The 24,977-nt window shown below is 45.5% G+C and overlaps 1 protein-coding gene across 2 annotated transcripts in view; it reads right to left on the reverse strand.

The window, feature by feature from the left end:
- Positions 1–734: 734 nt before the first annotated feature.
- The window catches only part of LOC126543806 (uncharacterized), a 76,868-nt gene continuing 52,625 nt past the window's right edge, over positions 735–24,977 (reverse strand). For both annotated transcript variants that reach the window (XM_072284924.1, XM_055061521.1), the window contains exon 2: positions 735–5,142. In XM_072284924.1, the coding sequence (XP_072141025.1) occupies positions 4,718–5,142 (425 nt within the window). In that variant the 3' untranslated portion in view covers positions 735–4,717. The remainder of the gene's footprint in view (positions 5,143–24,977) is intronic.

The following is a 24,977-nucleotide window of genomic DNA, read 5'->3' on the forward strand; positions in this document are numbered from 1 at the left end:
AGGTACGATAATGGCGTAATCCCTTCTAAATTCGTTGGAGAAATGTTCCAGTGCAACGTTTCTCACCGAAAAAACTAACAGGTAGGTAATTGTTTTTAGCACGCAAGTATCGCCCACTCCCTCAACGGTATTGGACCCTCACTGCGCCATTACATTAGTAGTTCATAGCTGTTTCTCTCTGCACGCTGTATTCAAACAATATAATCAAGAAGTTGTCCGCTATGCCTAAATGGTAGCTATATATGTATACAGTTCTGCTGCCTAATTTTTCTACAGGGCTATCTGGAACTTATACAAATAGATGTTCCCAATGTTGGGAACATCTAAGCACGTGCAGAGTCACAAGGCAATTTAATTCAACATGGAGTGCTGAATGTTTATTTGTTCGTTCGGTTGTTTGTCGATCTATAGAAGTGATTGCCCATATATGTCTGAATCAAGGGAAATAAGGGATCATAATAAGGGGTACAAGTGGGCGGGTCCATGCCGCCGACTTCTGTGTCTACCCCTTTTACTGTGGTCCCTGTTCTTTAGGATGTGCAGCTTAAAAATTAAATTCTGGTGTTTACTTGAACATTTATTCAAGTTGCTATCATAGTATCTTGTTAGAATAAAAATACGGACATAAAAACCGTTGGCTACAATGTGAGCTACAATATTTCTCTTCATTTGCGAGACAATTGTTCATACGTAATATGTTTGTGACGCTTGAAATAATTCACAGACGAACTGAGAAACGGGGCACGTTCATGGAGTTACCCTTTATTTTATGTTTATTTACAATACAGGACTGTACATTACAATGACAAAGAGAGTATTGCAGTTGAATAACTGAATAAGTTATCCAAAAAAGGAAAAGAATAAACAAAACATATGTGCACCACGATTGCCCGACTGACTTCGCTGTCAATGGCTGTTGCTTTTTACCACGAGCATTCAGCTCATCTACTTCAGGTAACTGAAAATTCGCCAAAAACTTACGTGCATTGTAACCTATGGAGAAATAAAAGCATGCGCAATGCTCGCTTTGCTTAGTTATATCATTCATGAGCTGCACGACGTGAGTGATTAACGCTCACAGCACTCTGAAAGCTAGCATGATCATGCAAATGCGTGAGAAATGATGATTCTGTAAATGAGATGTGTGAAAGACCTTTGCTTATGACTTTTTTTTTTACATTTTTTGTCCGATGAGGTATATCTTTTTAATGTTTGGAAGAGCCAGCTTGTCGGTTTGCCGAAATGTTTCCAGGATCTCATTTAATAAACAACAACTTGTTAAAGTTTTTTTCTCTAACAGCTTTGAGAATCTTTTATTGACGCTCTTAATGCAAATTTAACATGTGGGCACTGGAGAAGTGTCTTGCTCGAAACAGGAAATTTTCATTCCACTCAAGCAGTGCATTCACTAAACAGTAACGGCACATCGTATAACAGCCACTCGGCGAAATCGCAAACTACTCCGCTTCGATAACAATTATACGGAAATATGCCTTGTTATTCTCCAGCTTTTACAAAATCGCCGTTCACGATAAAGCGGGCAAGCATGCAGTCGCACGAAATAATCCTGCCAGTCATTTACAAGTTTACTTGAGAACTTTTCAAAAGCATCCCTGGAACCAACACGGTTAGACGCAAAACAGCCTGAAGTACCGACCCGTGGAGGTGCTAGCAACGTTTGAAAATGACAAAACGCGAAGCGTGGTCGCACAAAACACGTCATCTGCGCGGGGCGCTGAACCTGCTCACTGTCTAGCGGCTACTGAGGCCGAAACCGCAAGTCGCGGTAAAGACACTGCAACTGCCTGGATATCTGTCAAAGAAAATAGCCGCGAATTTCCTCTTAGGGTTCTAAGAACTGACCAGGTTAATCGGACCACGCAGCAGACCCTGGACTCGGTAGAAGCATGAGTCGGAAACGCCATCACGAACACAAATTTTCCGCGGGAATATGCGGATGTTTTTCCTATACGGGCGCTTAAAATCTGCTACACGAATCGGTGTCAGACCTTCGCGCTGGTTAAATACTGTTCTTTCTTTCTTTTTCTGTGTTCCTATCTGGAAATGCAGGGCCTACGGGATAAATGAGGTATACTTGAGTGCTAACGAAGTGATGCAATGTACACTACGGAAAAAAAAAATTAGTTCTCACAAGGGCACGCAATGCCACTTCTTGGCTTCGATTATCCCGCCTAAGCGTGATTTACCTGGTGGTCCGAGAACACGCTCTATACCGGCCCGCTTTCTCTCTCTCCCTCCTTTTCTCTCTTTCTTTACACACGTCATCAGCCACGAATACGACCATGGTCAGTGGCGGAAGCAGGAACGCCAACAAACGGTCGGTTGCTTTGAGCGCTGCTTTATCGATTGGCCAAAGAAAGTTCCGTTTCTAAAAGTGCATTTGCCTGAATGCGTGAAAATTTCACGTTCTGGCCCTGCGTGTTTGTTTCGAAGCGACCTCGGAAGGAACGGAAGAAGCGAGATGGCGGTTTGTTGAGAGCAGCAAGGTTGATTCATCGAGCACGAGTAGAATTAGCCGTTACATTCTGCGCTATACATGCCAGCTCATGGTGTCCATTACTTTTTATAGGGGGCCCTATAACGTAAAACTATTCCAATATGTTTCTATTCCAATCTCCTGACGTCAAATTTGCGTAACGACCAACGCAAGCACCGGGCGGTCACCCGCAAGGTTGTCTGAACAGACCAATCAAACGCTCTCCTCGTTCATAGGAGGTCACTTTTGTTTGCTTGAAAAACGAATAAAATTGCATGCACTGAGCGGCTTGTCGTATCTAATTGGCTGACAAGAAGCGAGGAGAACGCTGAAGTGGAGAGGGATTCGATGGGGCCGAGCCACTACACTGAAAGTCGATAACCGGATGAAGAGGGTGGTGCCGGCGTCTACGATTGGTCGGCTTTCCCTTACTTAGCTTGCGGTGGCTGGTCGAAAATCGCGGCGGCATGCAACGGAAGCTCAAGAATGACGCTAAAACGGACCTAAAACGCAAGGAAGAGTTGGCAGAATGAGGGGGTAAACGTGCCGAAAGTGCTAGAAAACGTTACACGGCCACGCAAGAAGTTTTATTATACGCAAATACACCCATGCTCTCCGGAAGGTGCGAGTAGCCAGCGTCTGAGCGATCGGCGGCAGCCATCTTTTATTCCTTTCGGAATGGGGCAGCCTGCGGCTATTCCGAAGAAAATTCAGTTTTGTTCGGCATATTAATTCACCTTTATCGCGTGCACGTCACTCTGACGCGGTGAGCTCTTGCGGTTTTGTGACATCGCGTGATAGGCAGGTGAAGTGGGTGCAGCCCGAAAACTTTTTACCAATAGCCGAGGGCTAATGGCGAAAAGGGGTCGAATCAGAAATAACTGTTTTTCTTTTTTTTGTCAATCATGCATAATCAGTGTGTACACATCATATCAGATGGGGAGGTATCGCGGTTTTCGTGACATCGCGTGACAGACAGGTGGAGTGGGGGTGGTCGAAAAAAGTTTTTGACCAATCGTGGACGGCTGATAGCAGAATTGGAATAGAAAAGTTTGGAACAGTTTTACGTTATAGCGCCCAGGGTTTCTTATATATCTTTAATATACATTTTTGCCGACCGGCTCTCTCATCATGCCTGTATTAAACATTGCTACGCACTACTCAATACGAACCGCTGATTAACTTCTATCACAGAGCATCTCCATTTGCATGGCACAAAGAACTTACTATAGGACTACACTGAAGTGTTATTGAAAGCCATTGGCGAGCAGCAAACACACTATACAAGGGTGTATTCAAAATTTACTGACTCTAAAATATGTGTGCTTGTTATTGCACTACCTTAGGCATGCTGTTTTGAGCGGTGACACCTGGAGCACTGCGACTCGTAAGGTGAAAATGCTGTAAAATCAAAAGACTTCTCCCGAGGAACATTACCTTTACAGCTGCCCTTTGGCATCTCACATTGACGAGTGGATATTACTGCCACTTTCTCGATAACTCGAGAATCCGCAACATATCCATATTTACATGCAACTTCGAGGACTCTGTTTTGTACTTTTACTCCGTTTTGGAAAGGCAAGAGAGAGGAAGTTTGCGACGAGCTTTTTACGACACTCTCAGACGGGTTAGGGAAATGCGACATTAGGTCGCTGGCATACCAGCTGCAAAGTTCACTACCCTTGTGTTTCCCTTCAGTTAGAGGGTATATGAACTGTTTGTTACGTTCTGAATGAAGAAGATCAGCTGACTTCACCCGCGGAAGCAAATTGGCGCATTTTATTTCCTAAAATTAGGGGAGCGGCTGAGAGATGGGTGAAACTCTTCCTTAGACTTAAATGTCGCTGAAATCCGTGTACTTGAGAGGGCGGTGGGTTGAGGGGGTAAGGGGGCGGGGGGGGGGGGGCGAGAACCAAACACATGAAATGCGCTTGATAGCGTTGCGCGATTAGTGTAAAGAAACAAATAAAAACACACATGGAGCACACAGAATGTGTACGGATTCGTTCGGTGCCCTCTGTCCTTCGCGTTTCTCTTCCGGGTGTCCGTTGTGTTGGCTCACCGCTTCCGAGAAGCCCCATTTTTTTCAACGGCCAACGTTGCGCACGGCTCGTCATCGCTCGCCGAATGCGTGTTTTCGAGGACGGAGCCAGCTCCGTCGAGGGCCACACGCATAAGCACACCAACTGAGTCAGGCACTGCAGTTCACCTTCCCCACCGCTACTTCTCTCCTTGGACGGCGAGCGAGTGCTGCTCGCAGGAGAGCAGGTGCTGCGACTCCGTGGTGCTGCTCTGCAGCGGCTGCTTCGCCAGGCGGAGCATGCGCACCACTTCCGCGTAGTCGGGCGGCTCGTCGGTCTGTCCAATCATGGCCTCCTCGTAGGACGGCGGTGGGCCGCAGCAAGTGACGTCCATCGGCTGCTGGCGGTTCTGCTCGGTGCACGTCCGGTGGATGTTGTAGGCACCGCAAGTGGCCACGATGAGCACGACGCAGGCGATGCTGATGAAGTAGTAGCCCTGGTGCAACGCCGAGCCCAGGCCCACGGACGCCACGACCAGCAGACACCAGAGCGCGTTGAAGCCGTACAACAGGGCTCGCGGCAGCCCCGGGTTCCGGCAGCCAGACATCGGGAGGCAGCGGCATTCTGCGAGCAGCACCAAAGGCAACTCACGATGACGACATCAGTGCTAGCAGCAGGCACTACGTCGGTTGCTCCAAGAGCGCGGTCACATAGTAGCTGTTTACTTCGTCTCACCAACTCCGCTCGGCGCAGGAAAAGTCACCGGTCGTAACAGAAAAAAAAAAGGAAGAAGACAGAAAGAGAGACAGGGATCGCTCCATCGTATGCCGCTAATCATTCGGTGACCATTCGGTTCGGCTGGCGTCAGGCACGGCAGTATTATGGACGAGCCTTTCTGATTGCCGTCCATGTTGTTGGTATATGCGGCCCGTATAGCTTCCGCTACGCTGAACCGAGACGCTAAGACAGAGCGTAGAGCTTTGCAGTAGCCCTTAGCCACCTCATCAGTTTTCATTCCCAGCATCGAATACCCTTTTTCCGTTCTTTCTCTCTATCTTTCTTTCTTTCTTTCTTTCTTTCTTTCTTTTTCACTCTCGTTAAAGCGACCTCGTTTTATTGCAGCTGAGCGCCGTCCTACAAGCATGCTAAATTTAAACCAATGACAACACTTAAACAAGCCCGAAGAGCTTAGAAAAAGGAACTTAATTGTGAGTGACACTTGCTTACGCCAATGCGATCGCAAGAGCGCTTGCCCTGTGATTATTTTAGCAGTATCACGTGAGCTGTATATGCACTTTTTTCTGTTATTTGTTGTTGTTGTTGAAAGGAACTTTTGACCAACTTATTCGGCTGTAAAATGTGGATATTTTCAACAGATACAAACAGGTTGCAAATTTGGGTAATCTCATCAAATGTACGAGGTGTTATGTCGGAACTCAGGGATTAAAAAAAATAAAGAAGCAAAAAAATCATGCTTGTTTAGTTTGATGCGAAAAGCTTTCGTGCAACAGATCTTCACCGCAAAAAAATGAAAAATCGGCTTTTTTAACACCCTGTGCATTTGTCCGTCAACAGCGAAAGTAAGAGTTGCAAAAAAATTCATTTAAATGAATTTTTGCGTCGCTAATTATGTTCTTTTTTCTACATTGTATAACCACTACTTTCTAACATTCGATGTCGTTCAATGAACTTTATTACTTCATTTTTCCATTGTTCTTGGCGACCAAGTAATACAACAAACGGCAGTATTTACATACTCGAACTTTTTAACTGATTATTCTTTTGTGAACACAGCAACAGAGCCACATACTTTCTTGATGCAATAACCAACTGTTACAAATGTTCTAAAGCCAGTAAACATAAAACATTCCTGGGAAAAAATACGAAACCAAGGAAATTTGCTTTCTCTGATCGTGAATTACTCATTACCGCAAACAAAGATATTTCTTATGATGATTTCAATTAAGGACATTTTGTTGATACTCTGTTTTCTTCGTGTAAACTTGTTTCAAGCGAGGAAAATTAAGCGAAAAATCTTGAAGCCATCGTTACTTGTCACTTCACTTTCACTGCATAACGGGCTGCTGGGTGCACAATTTCTATATCATTTTGATTGGATATGTCATTCCGTTCGTGGGCATATGTGCATCGTTTATCGATAACTTTCCCATTCATTTTGCGGCTCTGGTGGAACGATTTAGATATATTATAAAAATAAGCACGGTTCTCTGTATTCCGAGCAGCAGTATTCAAGAAAAAAGAATCGAAAAACAATTAGGATTTGCTTTCACGATTTTATTTAACTATTTAACGTCTGTCGTTGAGCTCATGCCTCACGCTATGGCTAAGTAAATTCTTTTGCCAAAATGGCAGTTAACGTAAGAAACGGACCAATTACCAGGTATGCGTGAGCGTGTGCTGTTTTTGCTATTTCTTTTTCTTTTTTTCTTTTTAGACTGAAGACTAATTCTAATCATTGAAGTAAATTGCTCGACGAGGCGGGATCACTTTCCGAACAAATCGAAACTCATAAATATTTACAAAACTTCACTAATTATGTTGCCACTAACTACTTTACGGCAAACATTGCCATTTACGAATTGCTGCCGGTCATGCACATAGACCGAATTCTGAGGATGACATCAGTTTCGAAATACGTACCCTCAAACTTGAGCTTAGAAATGCATTGTTGTTCCACTTGCCTTTTTTTTTAACGAAACGCCTTCTTATGCATTGAAGCACAAAAATAACTGGCAAGCCAATGTTGTTCGTCGCACACTTTGGGAATGGACATTTCGAAACTGGTCTTATCCTCAAAATTTGTTCCAAATGGTATCGCGTTGTGAGGTCACCGGCTACGGTTCGTAAATTGCAATATATGCCGTAAAGTAATTAGGGGAACACTTAATTAGTGAACATTTGTTCGCTAGTCGATTGTAAATTCTGATTTCTGACACAAGTAATGTCCGCCTATTCGAGTAATCCAGCTCAAAAACTAGTATTGTGCTATCTACTACAGGCAAATTTTTTTCTTAAGTTATGGTCAGTCTAAGAAGTGCGCGCCCGTCATACAAGCATGCGGGAATAAATAACACACACGTATCGAGTAGTTGGCGTTCATTGGTACTTATCGAAGTCTCGTGGTGAGGCTTATGGGAAGGAAACACAAGGTCTTACTGCCTTCCATTGTGTTTTCGTCCCTCTTCGTGGTTTTCAAATCCATCGACGCGGTTAATGAAGTGCGGCACTACGGCGAAAGCAGGACGGGCTTATTTATGTCGACGCAGGGCACTTACATGACTCACTTTTTTAAAATAATTTTTCGAGGCACCCGTCAGTTTATGCTCACACTGCTCAATATACAGTGTGTCCCAGCTAACTTTAGCCAGAGTTTAAAAATGTGCCGATGCACTCTAGTACGACACGACCAAGTGCATGTTGCTCACTTTTGTATGGAGTAAGTAACACTGTTTTTTATTCTGCTTAATTGCATAATTAGTCAAGAATAATTGACCAACTTCTGAAGCAACGAAGTTTGGCAAAAAATTCCGATTGGAAAGTTGTAGAGCGCTTTGCAAAACGTCCGATTAGACAGTTTCTAACTTTCTATCTATTAGGTATTAGCGGTTTTCCGCTTAATGCAGGTGCCCGCGAAATAAATATATATATATATATATATATACCACGTGACATGCCCGCTTGCCCGTCGTGATTGCAGCGCTCCCAAGCATTTCCCGTACAAACGAACATAGCATCTAGAAGTGTGCGCTGCCGTTTAAAAGGCGACAGGGCAGTGACGCAGGCGTTTGCTATGCGATTTACGCCACCGATGTGCTTCCCTCGCGGCAGTTCATGATAGCGATAAGCAGGCGCAGCGGCAGCACACCCGCTAAATGCTATGTTCATTTGTACGCGGAGCGTTTGGGAGCGCTGAAATCACGGCGCGCAAGCGGACATGTCGCGTGATATTTTTTTTGTATTTCGCGGGCATCTGCAGTAAGCGGGACAACACAACAAGTTAGAAAATGTCTAATCGGACGTTTTGCAAAGCGCTCTACGACTTCCTAATTGGAATTATTTCGCGTAGCTTCGTTGCTTCGGAAGTTGGTTAATTCATCTTTACTAATTATGAAATTAAGCAGAATACAAAATATAGTGTGACTTGCCCCACACAATAGTCAGCAACGTGCAATTTCGTCGTGTCGTACTAGAGTACATCGGCATATTTTTAAACTCTGGCTAAAGTTAGCTGGGACACCCTGTACAATATGCCTTCTGTGGATGCGAACTTGCCATGCCGCCACTATTATCTGGGGGCTAAGAAATTCAACGCCAACAAAAATGGCATCTTAAGTAGAAATAGCAAGCGCCGTCTTGGAGGTGATAAAATACTGCTCGCCTGAATCTGCGGTTTCGCGTGAATCCCAACGCGGCATATGGCTGCCAGTGTTTAACGATAGCAGGGCGATGAATGTGTCATTAAGTAAATGAATCAACAATATTTGCGCAAAAAGACCCATCAAAAAGAAATATGTGAGTTGGCCAGGGTGCACTGGTGCTGTGGCATAAACTACACGTCAATGCCAAGGTAGTGATTGCACTGTGATTGCGCCCTTGATCTTTTTTTTTTTTTTCACACTAGAAACGAAATATATTTTTGTGAAACTTTACCAACAGGCGTATCGACAAAATTTCATGTGGAGCGTGATATCCTTCAAATATTTACTCGGGCCACTTTAGAGCCCACTTTGGATACGTCATCATCAGCCATACCCCAAGTTTTCTTTTGTTAATGTGCTGTTTGAAAGCCTTTTATAAGCCTGCTGATACGATAAAAAAAAAAAAAAAGCTAACCTGCATCAATGTCGTGCATCACTTTTTGCGCCAGCAGGTTTTTTGTTTTTATTCGCTTCTCCCAATGGCTGAGTCCCTGCTGCAGAAGCTGAAAATCTAAACTGACAGCCGTTACGTAACACGTCCACAATGAGAAAAAAAATCAAAGTGGTGAAATATCAATGTTGTTGTCCAATGTGAACCGAGCCAGGTATAACCTAAAGAATGGTGGCTAGCGGTTATGTCATTGCTCACGTACTGAAAGCTCCCGAGTTGGCACGATTGTGCGCTCCAATTCCCCGCGCTCCGCAGCCAGCGGCGAGGGCGCCAAAGAAGCTCGCCGCTTTGTGCCCTGTGGAGGCATGCATACGAGATCTCTTTGAGCCGCAGCAAGTCTTAAGTTAGACAAACGGGACGATGCATCAACGACCGCCTGGGGGAGCGCACGAACAGCTTAGGAATAAAATGAAGATGCGCAGCCATGCTCTTCGCAACTCTGGGCAAGGGCCGACAACAAACAGCGCAGGGACTGGTGCGATCTATCAAAAAGGAAGGGCTTGACTGTGCCGGCGTTACATCTATCACGCTATTTTAGTCTAAAATGGGCTCCTTTCAAACACATTTATTACGGCGAAGTGGAGGTATGTCACGATTTTACAGCGTGGTGTATTGGAAGGCTTCTTCGCTCTGTGTTTGCAACTGTAGTTCAAAAAAAAAAATATTTAACAATTGGCACTTTTCCATCTCCTATATACGTCATTCCTTTCACGTACCTCACCTCGCGCCTAAAAGAACAATGCTCGGCAAACAGAAACCCGAACTTGCCCATGTCCAGGACGCCCTCGGTCGCCATCTCGATAAGCGATAGCCGCCGGTACGGGCTCCGTCCAAACGGCCAAAGGCGACGAGTGCCCGATAAGGGACCCGCGGCAAATCGCAACAATGCCGCCATAAATGAGGCGCACGTAATTCCATATATATGTTCAGATCCCGACACCTATTGACCTGAAGTGAACGACAATCAGGCGATTGTCCCCGTGGCCGACAACTGCGAGAGCGACTCGTCATCCTGTGGACGTGCATGTAAACACGGACGCCAGCAACCTTTTGTGCGACGCGAACGACAGCAAACAAACAAGCCGACGATAGGTCGCACGCGAAGCTCATCGTCTGGGGAGGCACGAACGCTCGTGGCACAGCATGCAGAAGGCATAAACAAACATGACGATTGAGCAAATGAAGCCCTTACAGCGCCCTCGCCCGGGCGGGCACTGCGTGCACTTGGCGATACTGTCAGCATGCCAAGGAGAACAAAACATAAAGAATACATAATATATCCTTGATCATACACAGAGATAACCTTGCTGTATTTATTTATTATTATCTCTGTTTGTTAAATTAGGATGAGAGAAACGAGATCGAAGCGCCATACGCAACTGAGCCAATTTAAGTCATCCGCCATGCATGGTTGCTTAGTGGCTATGGTCTTGGGCTGCACGAGGTCGCGGGATTGAATCCCAGCTACGGTGGCCGCATGTCGATGGGGGCGAAAACACCCGTGCATTTAAATTTAGGTGTACGTTGAAGAGCGCCAGGTGGTCAGAATTTCCCGAGTCCCCCACTACGGCATGCCTCATAATCAGAACGAGTATTTGGCATGTAAAACCCCATAATTTAATTTTTCTTACTGAGCCAAATCCATTTGATGAGAGATTGACGAAACTGCTTTATGCATGTTTCACGCTGCAGGTGCTTGCAAGAAGACCGGGCACGCTGGACACGCAAGCGCGTTTGCCTTTGTGTTGCCCACTATATTGTAAGTTGGCCGGCTTGTGTAGGTAAGCTTTTTTATTATTATTGAAATGAATACTGGGAGAGGTTGGCGCCTTTGTGGTGGCACCGGCTAGTCCTTGTCACTTAGCAAAGGAAACAAATATGCGCAAAAGGGAGAATAACGTCACAAAATATGGCACTCATTAGAACACCAGATGAATAAAAAGTATCTTGAATGACTCACGGCGGCCGCGGTCGCTAATTTTAGGTAAAAAACGTGTTTGGTAGTATTTATAATTGTGTCATACGGCAAATCGGGCCCCTCGGTTAACCCCCTTTCTTCTCGTTCATTACATAACGAGGGTCTCGAATCCGGCAACATTGATGCCTTCAGGTAGCATATGTGGGTTTATTGACCAGCTGCCTTCACCCAAAAAGATCACGTTCTCGTGACGCCTGCGGCAAAAAGGACGTTCCACGTCCGCCGCCAAGGTCTGTGAGTGGTGGGGCTGGCTAGCACTCCCAGGGTTCTACTAGGACACATAAATACCCAAGAAAGTGGATGGGAAAACGATGCCGCGGTAGCTCAATTGGTAGAGCATCGCACGCGAAATACGAAGGTTGTGGGTTCGGTTCCCACCTGCAGCAAGTTGTTTTTTCATCCACTTTAATTACCATTAATTTATCGTTTCTTTATTTGATTTATTAAGCACAAGTAATTTCCCCTATGTTGTCCTTGGTGTCAGTGTTTGTTGGCTTCTTATGATACGGCTGATTAAAAGTCATACGTTATCGGTGTAGCATTTTAGAGGCGATAGCTGTAAGAATGGTAATATCTGTAGCATTCGGAACCTACGGGCATTGTGAGGGAAGCTGTACTCTGTTTTTCTTTCTTAGCTTGGCTACGAAGGTTTATAAAAAAAAAAAATGGTCTCCAATACATGCTGTCAAGGCGGTTGGGCAGCGAAGCTGTAAACGCCAACTAGAACGATTACCCATTTCGACGGAGCTTGAAATTATTCATGTGGCGACATTCGCATGCACTTTACTTAATTATTAGCTTAAGACGTTTCGACGTGCACCTACAAAGAGCGGACCAGAGAGAAGAGAAATTCGCCGCGCCTGGTATGCATGCTGCTCTACAAGAGTCCTCACCTTATGTGGCCGTCCCATAGCACTGCCACAAAACAAATAAGTTGCTAGGCGGGTTCTTCTTTTACGTGCGAAAGTCTAGTTGCGTCACTCCCTGCTTCGTATGCTACAGTCAAGCTGCCGTCGCCGCGGCAGCTTGCGCAACAGTAATTTTTACCAGGAAACGAATGCGGGAAGCGCTACGTGCTTCGCATTGCACGTAGGTGCAGCAGCGCCTTATCATCGTTTGTGTGGTTCGGATGCTTGTTTTGAGCTTGTTCTTTATTGAAACGTATGCTTCAGTGTTCTGTGTGTCGTCACGTGATTCCAAAGAATATATCCACTGTTCGCTTCACTTGCTGAGCGATTGCGGCCTCTGCCTTGCGGGGCTGTGAGCCATTGCATTTGGGGGCATGATCCATTGATGATGATACTTTTCTGTCGAAGTTACGCCACGACGGAATCCCGGGATCTTGGCCAGAGAGAGCTTCGGTGTAAAATAGCCTGCTGTAGAAGGCGCAGTTCCGCCGTGTCAGTTGGACTACCATAAAGGGAATTACACGAGTGCTCGACAATTCGCGCTAATTGATTATCTAATAACAAAGCTGACTTAATATTTATTTAATTATTTTAGAGCACATGTTGCAATTGCGGAATCCAAGTCCGGTACTTATTAATGAAGTCATCTCCGTCTATTCAAAATCCTTGGACTAGTTTCGAGATGCCCGCCCACAATTCGTGCGACGAAACACGCGCACACTGGCCTATATATCCGCGCCCGCGATTTCAGGACGGAAATCTAGAAACGGGTGCCGTCTCAGGAATCCGAATATAAGCGTGCACGCGTTAAACATTGGCCGACTTCAATTCAGTAATTGAGATGTGTACCCAAAGTCATTAATTAGAAAGCTACTTCGTTATGTCTTGTAAATTGTGATTTTCCGTTCAAGTAACAATCTTCTTTCAATGTAGTCCAACTCACGTGGTTGAATTGTGCCATGTTCCCCAAGCCATTCTTCTAAAAGCTGCATAACCTTTAAAATTAAATGTTAAATAAAAATGAGACGCCCAGCACATATTTCTTTTTTTTTTCGGTAATTCATTCAAAATAAGTTCTACAGAGATCCACGAGGCAGCTTCTTCGCTCGTCTAAGGAAACGAATTTGAAGCCTTTCATCCCCAGTTTATCATTGAGCCACACCCCGTCCGCTTGCTCGATGAACCGCAGTCTAGGCGACTCTCTTGGCCTTCCATCGTTACGAAACGAAGTGACGGTACGCTCGCGACGAAAAAAAACTCGTGTGCCCGTCAAAGTCACGAAGTCAGAAAGACTATACAAGGTGTCTCACGTAACTTGAGCCAAGATTTTTAAAATTGAAGGCGCGTCGGAAGCGAATTGAACCGTACGCATACTATTCGCATCGTGACTGGCGACGGGGAAGTGGCAGGGCGTTCTTTATTCCATCGGCAGCGCTCGGCCAGCAGCATGCATTTTCGCCGTAATCCGACGGGAGCCGACCTTGTTCACCGAACGCAGGCTTGAGGGTAGCACGATACCACTGGGCAAGCGCTCCGTCACGTGTTTTTTTTTTTTTTTTTAATATTTCGCTGGCTTTCTTTGTAACCTGGAAAAAGGGACTACGTGAGACGCATCGCACAAGAAACAACTCGATCGGCGGTTTCTGAAGGTGCTCTACAAATCTGCGTATCATACTTTTGGTCCTCAACTAATAACTAAAAAGTTGGGTAATTAAACTTAATTAATGAGTGAGTTGTGGGTAAAACAAAAATTTGCCTGAGTTACTATAGGCCAGTGCGAATAGTATGCGTTCGGTTCAATTCGCTTCCGACGCGCCTTTAATTTTTTGAATTCTTGGCTCAAGGTACACCCTGTGTACATACCGGGTGATCATATCTGCTCAAAAAAAAAAAAAAAACGCCGCCTGTGGTGGACAAAATAATTCTAGTCCTTGAGCTGTAATATTCACACAGACAAAAATTACTTGCACGAGAAATCTAAACACATATCCAACTAATTAAAAACACTAGTTAACTTCCTAATTAGTTCCTTTGTGGCACCTATTGCAATTTACAAATTGTAGCCGGTGAGTTGGCAAGGCGCAAAAACCTAATTAAAATGAATTTTCAGGATTGCACCAGTTTCGAAATATTCATTGCCAAAGTCTGCAACAAATTAAATGGGCATTCCAGTTAGTTTCACGCTTCAATGTATAAAAAAGCACTTTTTTTTTTAAAGGAAAGTGGAACAGTGCATTTTTACTGCTAGTTTGATGGTGGATATCTATGCACCCAAGCCATCCTCAAAATTTGTTCCAAGTGGCTATGCTTTGCAAACTCACCGGCTACAAGTCGTAAATTGCAATATTTGCAGTAAAGTAAATAATTAAGAAGTTAATTAGTGAATTTTCTTCAATACAGCTGATGATGTGTTTCGATTCCTCGTGCATGCCCGCCTCTTTGAATAATTCACTTCAAAGACTATAGTCAGATAGCATAATCGTATACGATTATGCTATCTGCAAGGACAATTTATCAAAATTCTGTAAGACTTAAAAATGATCACCCCGCATACATAAAAGTCGTAATGCAGCGTTCAAAACACGAGACGTCTATAGTATACTACAGCAGGCACATTGCCATGGGCGTTTGCGTCGTTTAACGCCATTTGCAGCCCCTATCACTTGTTTGTGTTCGGCGTTCCAGTTAGATGCGACTGGTGCGGCCGATAACAGCGCAGTCGGCACGTCGGCCGACAGACTCACGTGAGGTTCGTCTGGCTGCGCTTCTAAAACTGATGTCAGACGCGAAATTTCTGGAAGCGCAGCTGTAGCGCCGGTTATAGATATACACACTTTAAGAAATATGGAACCCTTTGGGTGTATCTTGTTCCACAACGATTATCGTCATCTGCCATGTTCGTATTTTCTTTCTTTTTTGCCGAACACATTCTGCACCACGCCGACCGCCATATAATGCTACGCATATCTTCGACAGTTCCTGCTCAGAGAGGTTCCGCTTAATTTGTTTGCACAATGTTCGTCGCGTCATAATCAACACGCTAATGCCTTAATAGGCAGCGGAGGGGGAACGGCTGCGCGTGCATGCGTAATTAATGCACGAGTTGCGCATTCTCTCGTTTTGAGTCCCCTTTAGTAACCTTCCGTCCTCACTGGTCGGGTGTTAACCGGGGGCGTAGGCTTAGGCATTTCTGGCCTAGGTTTAACGCCTCCTTTCTACGTACGCCGTATGGGGAACGGCGAAAGTGGAAGGGATCGTAGAACGTTTTGTGCCGGCGCGACTGTTGTCGTTGCGGGTCGCTTGTCATTATACTCTGGATGGCAGCTATCAACCGCGCAGACATGGAGCTTAAACTGCGCATTGGGTTTTTCTGGCTTTATATGGAATTGTGCGACCGGCTGGTCATGTAATGCTACGCATTAGATATCCCCAGGTGTGGTATACATTCTTTCGTATGCCGACTATGGGTACGTCGGCGAAACCAGCGACATTAAATGACGGCTGCAAGTGCACGACTACGACGTATGAGGAAGCGACATGTGAAATATAGCGGTTTATCTGAGCATGTTGCATCAAAGAGGCACGATATCGATTGGAGGAAGGTATGTATTATTACCAGAGAAAAGGGCTCATCACAGCGCGCTTATCTTGAGCAGCTGTTAATACAGGTTACTCAGCACGCGCTGAATGAGAGTAATGACAATCTTCCGCCGGTTTATGTTCGCTGATCTGCTTCTGCTGCCCGCGTGCTCGCTGTATTCGGGCCTATTTATTAGTTTTATTTATTAAATTCTGGGGTTTTGCGTGCGAATACCACGACGTGATTATGAGTCACGCTATAGCGGGGAACTCCGGATTAATTTTGACCCCCTGGGTTTCTTTAACGTGCCCCTTGTGCACCGGATACGAGCGTTTTTGCATTTCACCCCCATAGAAATGCGGCCGCCGCGGCCGGGATTTGATCCCGCGACCTGGTGCTTATAGCAGTGCAACACCAAAGCCGCTAAGCCACCGCGGCAGGTTCAGGCCTATTTAGCCCTTTGAGCGTTCCTTGACGTACCGGTACGTTTCCGCGTTTCTTTCCCGCCCTAATCCCGGCCACGGCGGCCGCATTTCGATGGGAGAGAAATGCGAAAACACCCGTGTACTTAGATTTAGGTGCACGTTAAAGAACCCCAGGTGGTCGAAATTTCCGGAGTCCCCCACCGGCGTGTCTCATAATCAGAAAGTGGTTTTGGCACGTAAAACCCCATAATTTTTTTTCTGTCCCGCCCAGTTCCTTTTGACAGATAGGAATGTGAGAACTACATCAAGGGAGCATTTGTCATTATCCATGTCATTTTTCTTTTCATTTCTGTACAACCAAAACTAAACCGTTGTGTTCGTTTTCTATTATACGACAAAAAAAAAGAAAAAAAGAAGAAAGACACGATGCGAAAAAAAAAACCCGACACTGATAGGGTAAGCGAGCCGCATGAGCGTCTTTGTGAAAAAGGCTCCCGTGAGGGGCCAAAACGGTCCCGTGTTATCGTAAAAAAACATGGGTTTTATTGTAGTCGTAGTAGCGTCCATTTTTTACCCTTTAGAAGTGCACTCTTTTGTTCTCGGACATCAGGTTGTGTCTGCAAACAGCCCACAGCAGAGAATATGTATAGTTCCGTTGACTGCCCTGTTTGTCAACGTGCTGGACAATCTTCTTGAATTGTTTCCTGCGCACCTACGTTCAAATATACACAGAACGATGTTCATTCAATACACGTGCCGCTCGTAAAAGCTAGACTCCTAAAACTGACGCCTCTCACTTGCAAGCGTGCACACCATGATGGTGGTGTCCTTTATCCAATATTGGCGGTCGAAAAGAACAAAGCAATATTAGATGTCGCAAAATCTAATCAGCCGTCTTGTGATTGGCAAAAAAGAAACTACAGGGTCTTGGATGGAAAATGCGACATGAAGGTATATTCTACTTGAAATAAGTGACTGCTAACAGGTTTCACATATTGGGTACATCCCTGCCCCAGTTAAAGAATGTTAACACCATAAGGAAGGATGCTATTTCAGCTTCCTTTTTTTACTAGAAGCGAAAAAAGACTAGGCAACAGAAAGACAACGTACTGCTACTACTACTACTACTACTACTACTACTACTACTAAGTACTACAACAACAAGACGGACAATTTCGCTTCACTTTCGTGCGACACAAACTTGTTCATCTTTTTAGCAATACATATTGCTACGGACCAGTACTCCCGATGTCCTAGGACGAAGAGGCCAGTGGTGCGAAGACGACGACGACGAGGTACAGCTAGCGCGGGCTGTTGCTTTTTGGCCAAATGCAGCGTATCGATCTGTGAATATACTTGTATATATCGTCGCGTCTGCGTCTTCCCACGTAACAATATTGCTATTTATATACTCCTTAACTTGTAGCAAAAAGCAGAAGACAAGTTCACTTGCCGAAACGCTGGATCCTTCTTTCACCTTGTTCTCGTTTTCCTTATCGTCTTGAATTTCCATCTCCCGCCTTTCCCGTGTTTTCCCTTAACTTGTATCGTGAGATGACTAATAACACAACCAACATATTCTACGCAGTTGGGCATATATCGCTACAGACAGAGTTAGAATTGATCACGGAACGAAGATGGTTTTATGTGCTACTCACCTTTTCATTAGCTAATACAACTTCGCTACAGGGTTCAGTAAGATATCATATCCGATTCAGGAGCGCACGCCGATGCGGCGCCGTTCACAATGCGACTCCACTGCGCATGCACAGATGCGCAGAACTAGTGAGAATGATGGCCCAGGGAAGTGCAACGTCTTAAAAGAATTTGTTTCTGGTTTAGTTGGATACATTGCAAATGCGCTGAACGACCATGCAGAAAACGGCTTGAATACGCAATATATGCTTACTATTCTCGTCTTATGCGTGTAGGTTTTACGTAGCGTAGTCAACTGCTCCTCGCTTTATACTTCGTTGCCGCTGGGCAGCGAGCCACTTGTGAGTCAAAGGTGGCTGCAACCGCGAGTTCTTTCCTCTGAGGAGCAAAGCGACCACGCTACATGCCGTTGACCTTCCGGGAAGCCAGCCGACATAGGCCAATATCAGTGCTGACGCGGGTACAAGTGTGGGGATTTCAGTTACGTCTAATGAATGTCCTCGCTGGCATGGCCTGCAGGCAGGCACAGCACCCAAAATATATCTTGAAGTGCGAGCGCAGAGAGAACGACTCTGCACGATAATTATGCCCCTCCTTGCATATGCGACATACGAACGTAGGGTGACACCAACACCTTCCATGGCCCTGGCACATACTCGCCGCTATTCGTGGGCACGCGAGGGCATGCACCTCGTCTGCAATCGCAGGGGTGCGTTGTGAGTGTTGTTTGGATAGGAGAGCGTCCAGCGGGAGTGCAGCAGACACTTGCCACCCACTTCAGTCTCCTGGTCGGTCTGAGTAGACAATCGTGCCAATAGCTGCCCTCTTTCCCTCGCCCCTTCCTTCGATGCCACTGGGCAGGCGAAGTCATTCGTAGATTGCGCGCTCATGGAGCTCTACTCAAGATAGAAATCGTTTGCACGTGGAGCGCGTCGTATACGTGCCAGAGTTTCCGTTATTAACCAACATTACTTGACATGTAGAGCCCGGAAGCTGTCCTACGTGTCCCCCTGCCCCATCCCGTATACCCACCTCGCTACACTGTCAGGGCAAAGGGTTATAGTTGAAGTCGGCGCCCAGTACACTTAACTCAGTATCTACGGCCTTCTGCATGCTGCTGAGCACGAGGCCTCGGATTCGATTCCTGGTTGCGGTCTCATTCCTATGGTGACGGAATAAGAAACGCGCTCTTGCGTTGTGCTTTCGATGCGTGTTAGATAATTGTTGGCAAAAAATTAATCCGGAGGCTCCCGCCCCTCTACGGCGGCTCTCATAGACACATTGAGGTTTTGGGACGTTAAACCCAATGTTTTAATATTTCTGACTATGCGTAATACATAATTGTAGAATAATTTAGGCCATGTTTCAGTCTAGGCGCGAGGACACATTATTTGTCAGTCCAGCCAGTTAACGGTCTGCAAAATAACCAACATATTAAATATTTAAAAAAAGATGCAATCGTGACTTTTTTTTTTCTTCTTAAAGGCACAACGAAGCAAACTTGCGCCATGCGGAAGATAGAAATGCTAGACTTGTCGACCCGGCAGTGTGACCGCGTCGTAAACAACATGGATCAGCTCGAAGTACTCTGTGTATCGGAGCTGTCGGGAAATAACACAATTGTTTAATAACGCGGCGTTGCACAAATGTATCGCATGCCTGTGAGCGGTGTTCACGAGCGGTCACAGGGGTTGGCAAAAGAAAGAAAAAAAAAATCATCGCCGCTATCACTGCAGCTCCGCGCGTGTAATCTGCGGCGCTCCGCCTTTCTCGCGAAGACGCCCTGTTTTGCTCTTTGGCGCGATCCCGCCACTGCGCTCCCCTCACCCTCTTCTGGCGGCGCCAGCTTCCCAGATGCTTTATCATGAGTTGTCCGGCTCACTTCTGGCAGTCGACAACCGGATGAATCTGGTTCCGAAAACAAATACATCGACGTCGAAGCGCATTGTTTATATTCTGGAGCACGGGAGACCTCGCAGCCCTAAACCAAACAAAGCGAAACAAAAGCCGCCCAAAGAGGAGCTTATAAAACGTGTCAACATGCACAGCCCGAGGACTGATGCCTGAAGCGCAAGGTGAGTGCCGAGCTGCAAAGCAGGTCTCTATACCATCGCATGTGTGCTACTTGCGCTGCCTCTAGCAGTTTGGGTTGCCACATTGTGCTTATATTTCTTATAATTAAAGCGAAACTTTTTTAGCTTCTTTACCTGTGTCCCCCCCCCCCTCCCCGAACACCGAGGTGTGTGTGTGGGGGGGGGGGGGGGGTGTAAATTAGTAAATAAGTACGTAAGTAAATAAGTTATATAGCACTGAATATTGAGCGACGAAGTAGCGTCAGTAAGCGCATTTCGCTTCTACATAATCAAACACAACACGACGACCTGTACACACATAATGTCGGCTTATGGGAACCTCTAAAGCACACAGACCTCTTAATGGAATAGTGTATGATATTCAACAGCTTATTTGAATTCTTCAATTTCTTAATTTTGGGCTACCCATTCTTGGGTCACTGCATGGGTATGGAGTCATGACAAATACCCACCACAATGGGTATGTGTCACTGTCACACAAAGGGCATAGAAGCCTTAAATGTATTTAGACATATGTATCGTACTTCTGTGTGCCCTCTCGTCAGCGTTCTTCCCTCGACAAGCATGTCATACATCGCCTTCGTTGTCATGACGCAGAGAAGTAACAGCTACAGGCGACGACACCGTGCGTTTTTCAATAACTACCACTGCTACCCCGCTAACTCAAACAAGATTCGCGTCATTTAATCCCATGACATTGCGTTTAACGGTATGATACTGCTCTCCGCCAGCCTTGCGGGAGAAGGCTCTCCGCCAGCCTTGCGTGGAGCAATGAATCTTGCTATGAATCACTGCAGTGAACCTTGGTTCACTGCATTAGTTAACACTTTAATGAACATTGTTTCATACCGACGTTCATTGCAACTTTTATCAGTGGTTAAGTTTTACGACGCACTTAAGATGTTTTTTTTTCGTCCGCAATGTCCTGAGAAAGTACAGTGATAAATCTAGTGCAGTGACCAAAATGCGAATCATTGCTTCGATTTGTAGGAGCTGTCTTGCTGCTCATGGTTGTCGTAACAGCGCAGGCCAGACGAAAAACAGACAAGAAAACGACTGGACAGGCGCCAACTTCAAGCTAACGTTCATTCCTGAGAAAAATCCCATGTTAACAGCCACCACTAAACACTCGTGCAAGTTTGGCCAACTGTTTGTTCTTGTTGGCTTGACCATAGCTCGATGTTCGGCGTGCTTTGTACTGTTTGGCTTTCGAAACCCGGCGTGCACGTAACCGGCAACCTTGGTACAAGTGACAGTGCTTGCCGACATCACTCGAAGCGTAAACGGCCGGTTGTTTATACTTTATATCCTATTTGTCGTGACCTTCTGTATGTGCCGCTCTTGTACTATTTCTTTCTATCAGTTGACTGTTTCTTCTTTCGCCGAAATTGTTTGCGAAATTGCACTCAAACAAAAACCCGCACAACGAGCCTGACCACCGTGTACACAGAGAAACCGATTGTTTGGAGCATTGGGAGCCGGGTCTTTCGTTCACCTAATATCTCTGTTTCCAATACTATCTCTTCTGTTGAAGTAAATCTATCACACATATAGAAAGCACCTAAAATCACCTTTTCTTTTTCTAACATGCATAGACAAACTACTCAAAGTTCCATAGCATCAGACTCGAATGTGGTCATTCTTTTAAACAAGAGGCGTTGCTCGAAGTTAGCGGTGCCGTTTCACTCCAGAAGCGGGAGGCACCAGAGCGCTGAGTTACTGGACACTGCTAGTATGATGGCTTGACCAAGAAACACCACACAGGCGTTAATGACCAAGGAGACTCAGTCACATGAGACAGAGCATGCGCAAGCTACGTCTACATTTGTCAGTCACTGCCTAATTCCGCTGCGAGAAAGGCCAAACAGTTTTTTTTTTTTTTAATTTTGGGGTTTTGCCTGCTTGTGAGGCACGCTGTTGCAAGGGACTCCGGATTAACTTTGACCACGTGGGGTTGTTAACGTGCATCCAAACGCAAGAGTATTTTGCACTTCGCCCACACCGAAATGGGGCCGCCGCTGCCGGGATTTTATCCCTCGACCTCGGGCTTAGCAGCGCAATACCAAAGCCACTACGCCTCCACGGCGGGTCAAGGCCAAAACAAAGACGTGGAAAACCTAGATGCTGCGCAAAAACGCAGTGTCAGGTTTCTGTCTCGCTATACAAGAATGGCGCGTGCAACATAAGTGGAACTGACGGCTACAGCTGCAAACATGCTCAGTCTCAATGGGTCATTGAGCGCTGTCGTCGCTATAGACTTATCGGGACCCGATCGGGTAGCGCGATAGTTGCAGCCGTGTATAGTTGCGAAACAGCTCTCAACGAGTTTCTGCCGTGGAAGGTAGCCCACTACACTCAACGGTGGGGGTTTTTTCGTGAGCACGAGAGAGTGCGGGAAGTTCACGGCGATATCTCTGACTGGCCACTGAGATAATGACCCTGGTGACATCGGTATAAGACAATGATTTTAACTGAAAAGAGTCGTCGAGTATGAATCAGTCCTTCATCTGTCAGTTACGTTATTCGAAGGCGGCAGTTACGGTGTCTTATGCGAACGGAAAAAGTAAATTAAACATTTCTGTTGTCAGCCGAACGCTGTATAGCGACAACGCAGCAGTAAAACAATGCAAGCAAGTGATTGCCACTAACCAGTGAGTGAACAAAAAACGATGCCTTGATACAGTTCTGTAACTTCTTTGTAATGAAAATTTGTTTATCTGTGCAACTTGAAATGACGAGCGATAATTGGACAATCTTGTGGCAGTGAAAAGAGCTAAAACGCCGAAGTTAGCAAGCACTTGTTTGCCATGTCCCCATGCATTGTTATTTTTTTTTATTGTCACCGCGAGAAAAAGTCGTAATGAAGCTTCCGTTATTCTTTTTTGTTAAGTGTTTTACCGGTGAAAGTCACGTTTAACTGCTGATAGCGGCATGATTAAGATCGTGCCATGACACGAAGAAGGACAAGAGAGGCCCGAGATCTTCCATCGAGCAGAAAAGCAATGCTTAATCAATAAGGATTAATCATCGTTATAACTGTCTGACGACATGAGATGTTCATCTTGAAAAAAATTTATTCTAGCGTTTTACGTGCCAAAATTCCAATCTGATTATCATTCACACCGTAGTGAGAGTCCGAATCAATTTAGACCTCCGGTGAAAGTTAACCCCAGGAAAATTCCGCTGCCTGTTATGTGAGGATGTAATTTCTAGAAAAACTTAAGAGCATTACATGTTTAAGCGAAGTGTGGATGAGCACGTGTGAGGAAGCGCACAACGCTGTCACTATCTGTTGCACGAATACAGTTGTCCTTAAAAATGGAAGCTTCGCTTTTACTCCATAATTAGCGTTAGGCACATAACGTCTTAGTTAATTGTCACAGGCAGAAATTCTTGATTGTGAAGCGTTCTGGCGTATGAGCTTAGGCCAGCTATGTGGATGGAGCCGACTCGCGTCATTTACAAGAAAAACAAAGAGCAACCTGGCCCGTATTCACCAAATCTTGTCTGACTTGCTTAGCATTCACAAAAAGGTTTTAGATCAGATTGTTGGTAAGAGAAAACTCCAGCCAATCCTTATGCTGGACATATTATTAGCAAAGACGGCTGGCAAACAGCAAATATCACTTACAAACGAAAAGTCTTCTCGATTCGGCCGCATTCCTGTTGTTTACATTGTTTTCTTGTGAGAACTAAGCGTATTTTTCCAATTCCATCCCACCCTTGGCCAATCTCCAACAGAGGGTATGCGCCATGTGTAAATGGAAGCCAACAAGCCCGTTTTGATGCTGGTGATGATGCTGACCTCAAGTAAGCGCGCATACCCACTGAGGAGAATTGGTCGAAAATCGAGTGGCATTTTGCATCGTCCGCCGCACACGCGCTTTATTTTTATTTTATTTTTTTAGCTTTTGTATCTTGCATATTGTTTTGCGAGATGAGCTATTTCACGGATAACGTATTGGAGCGCCGAAAGAAATGTTGAATAAAAAGCGGCGAAGTAAATTTTGTATTAAACTTCTTATCTTTTAATCCTTGGTGAAAACGCGGGAGATTCAAACGCGGCTGTATATAGCGCGCTCGAGTGAGCACGGACTGCCGACCGTTGCCACCGTCGGCGCCCAGGAGCGCGCAGCTGCGGCTGGTTTCGGCGATTCCGGGCACCGCCGGCGTTCTGTGCGCGGCTTTCCTGGAGGTGGGTCATAGTTGCACGAGAAAATCTCCGCAGCTATTTCAGCCTGCAGGTATGTGTTTTCCTCGATGATCGCGACTTCGCCTACTGCATACGTTTATGAGTTTGAACAGTTTGAATATCTTCTCTGATTTAACCGATTCCGTTGACTAATGCATATTTAGCACGTCGACGCGCAGTGAGCGACTTAACGCTCGAGTAATAGTAAAAGTGAAATTTTCCTCCCGAAATTACAGCTATTCAGTTCTTCTGCTGCACATTTCTTGCACACAGGACTCTTTTCCACGCGTTAACCTTAATCTTTCAAGTCCCGCCACGGTGGTCTCACTAATAGCTGTCAGTGTATGCGCTCGTATCTATTCTTCTCCTTGGTTTGTGTGTTTCCCGCGCAACGCAAATTGTACGAATACCAACAGCTACCAACTATAGCCCAGCTTTGAGTTATTGTGCCACACCTATATACAGTCTGTAATTATGACAGGCCGTATAAAGTGTGAGATACATTTTAACAATCCGAAGTTGATTTAATTCCAATAGCAGGTTCGGAACGGTCGACCATCTCCGCGAACGAGCACCTATATTTATGACGTAGGGCGCCAGAACTTGGAATATACTAATGGAACAAGAGCGAATATAGGTTAAGAGGCGCGTACACCAAGCTTCTTCGCGTTCCGACAGCCTTTTTTTTTTTTTTCGTTTGCTGTCGGCACGGCCACGATGTCCTCTTCTTTCTCGTG

Source organism: Dermacentor andersoni, chromosome 1, assembly GCF_023375885.2.
Source record: "Dermacentor andersoni chromosome 1, qqDerAnde1_hic_scaffold, whole genome shotgun sequence".
Lineage (NCBI taxonomy): Eukaryota > Metazoa > Arthropoda > Arachnida > Ixodida > Ixodidae > Dermacentor > Dermacentor andersoni.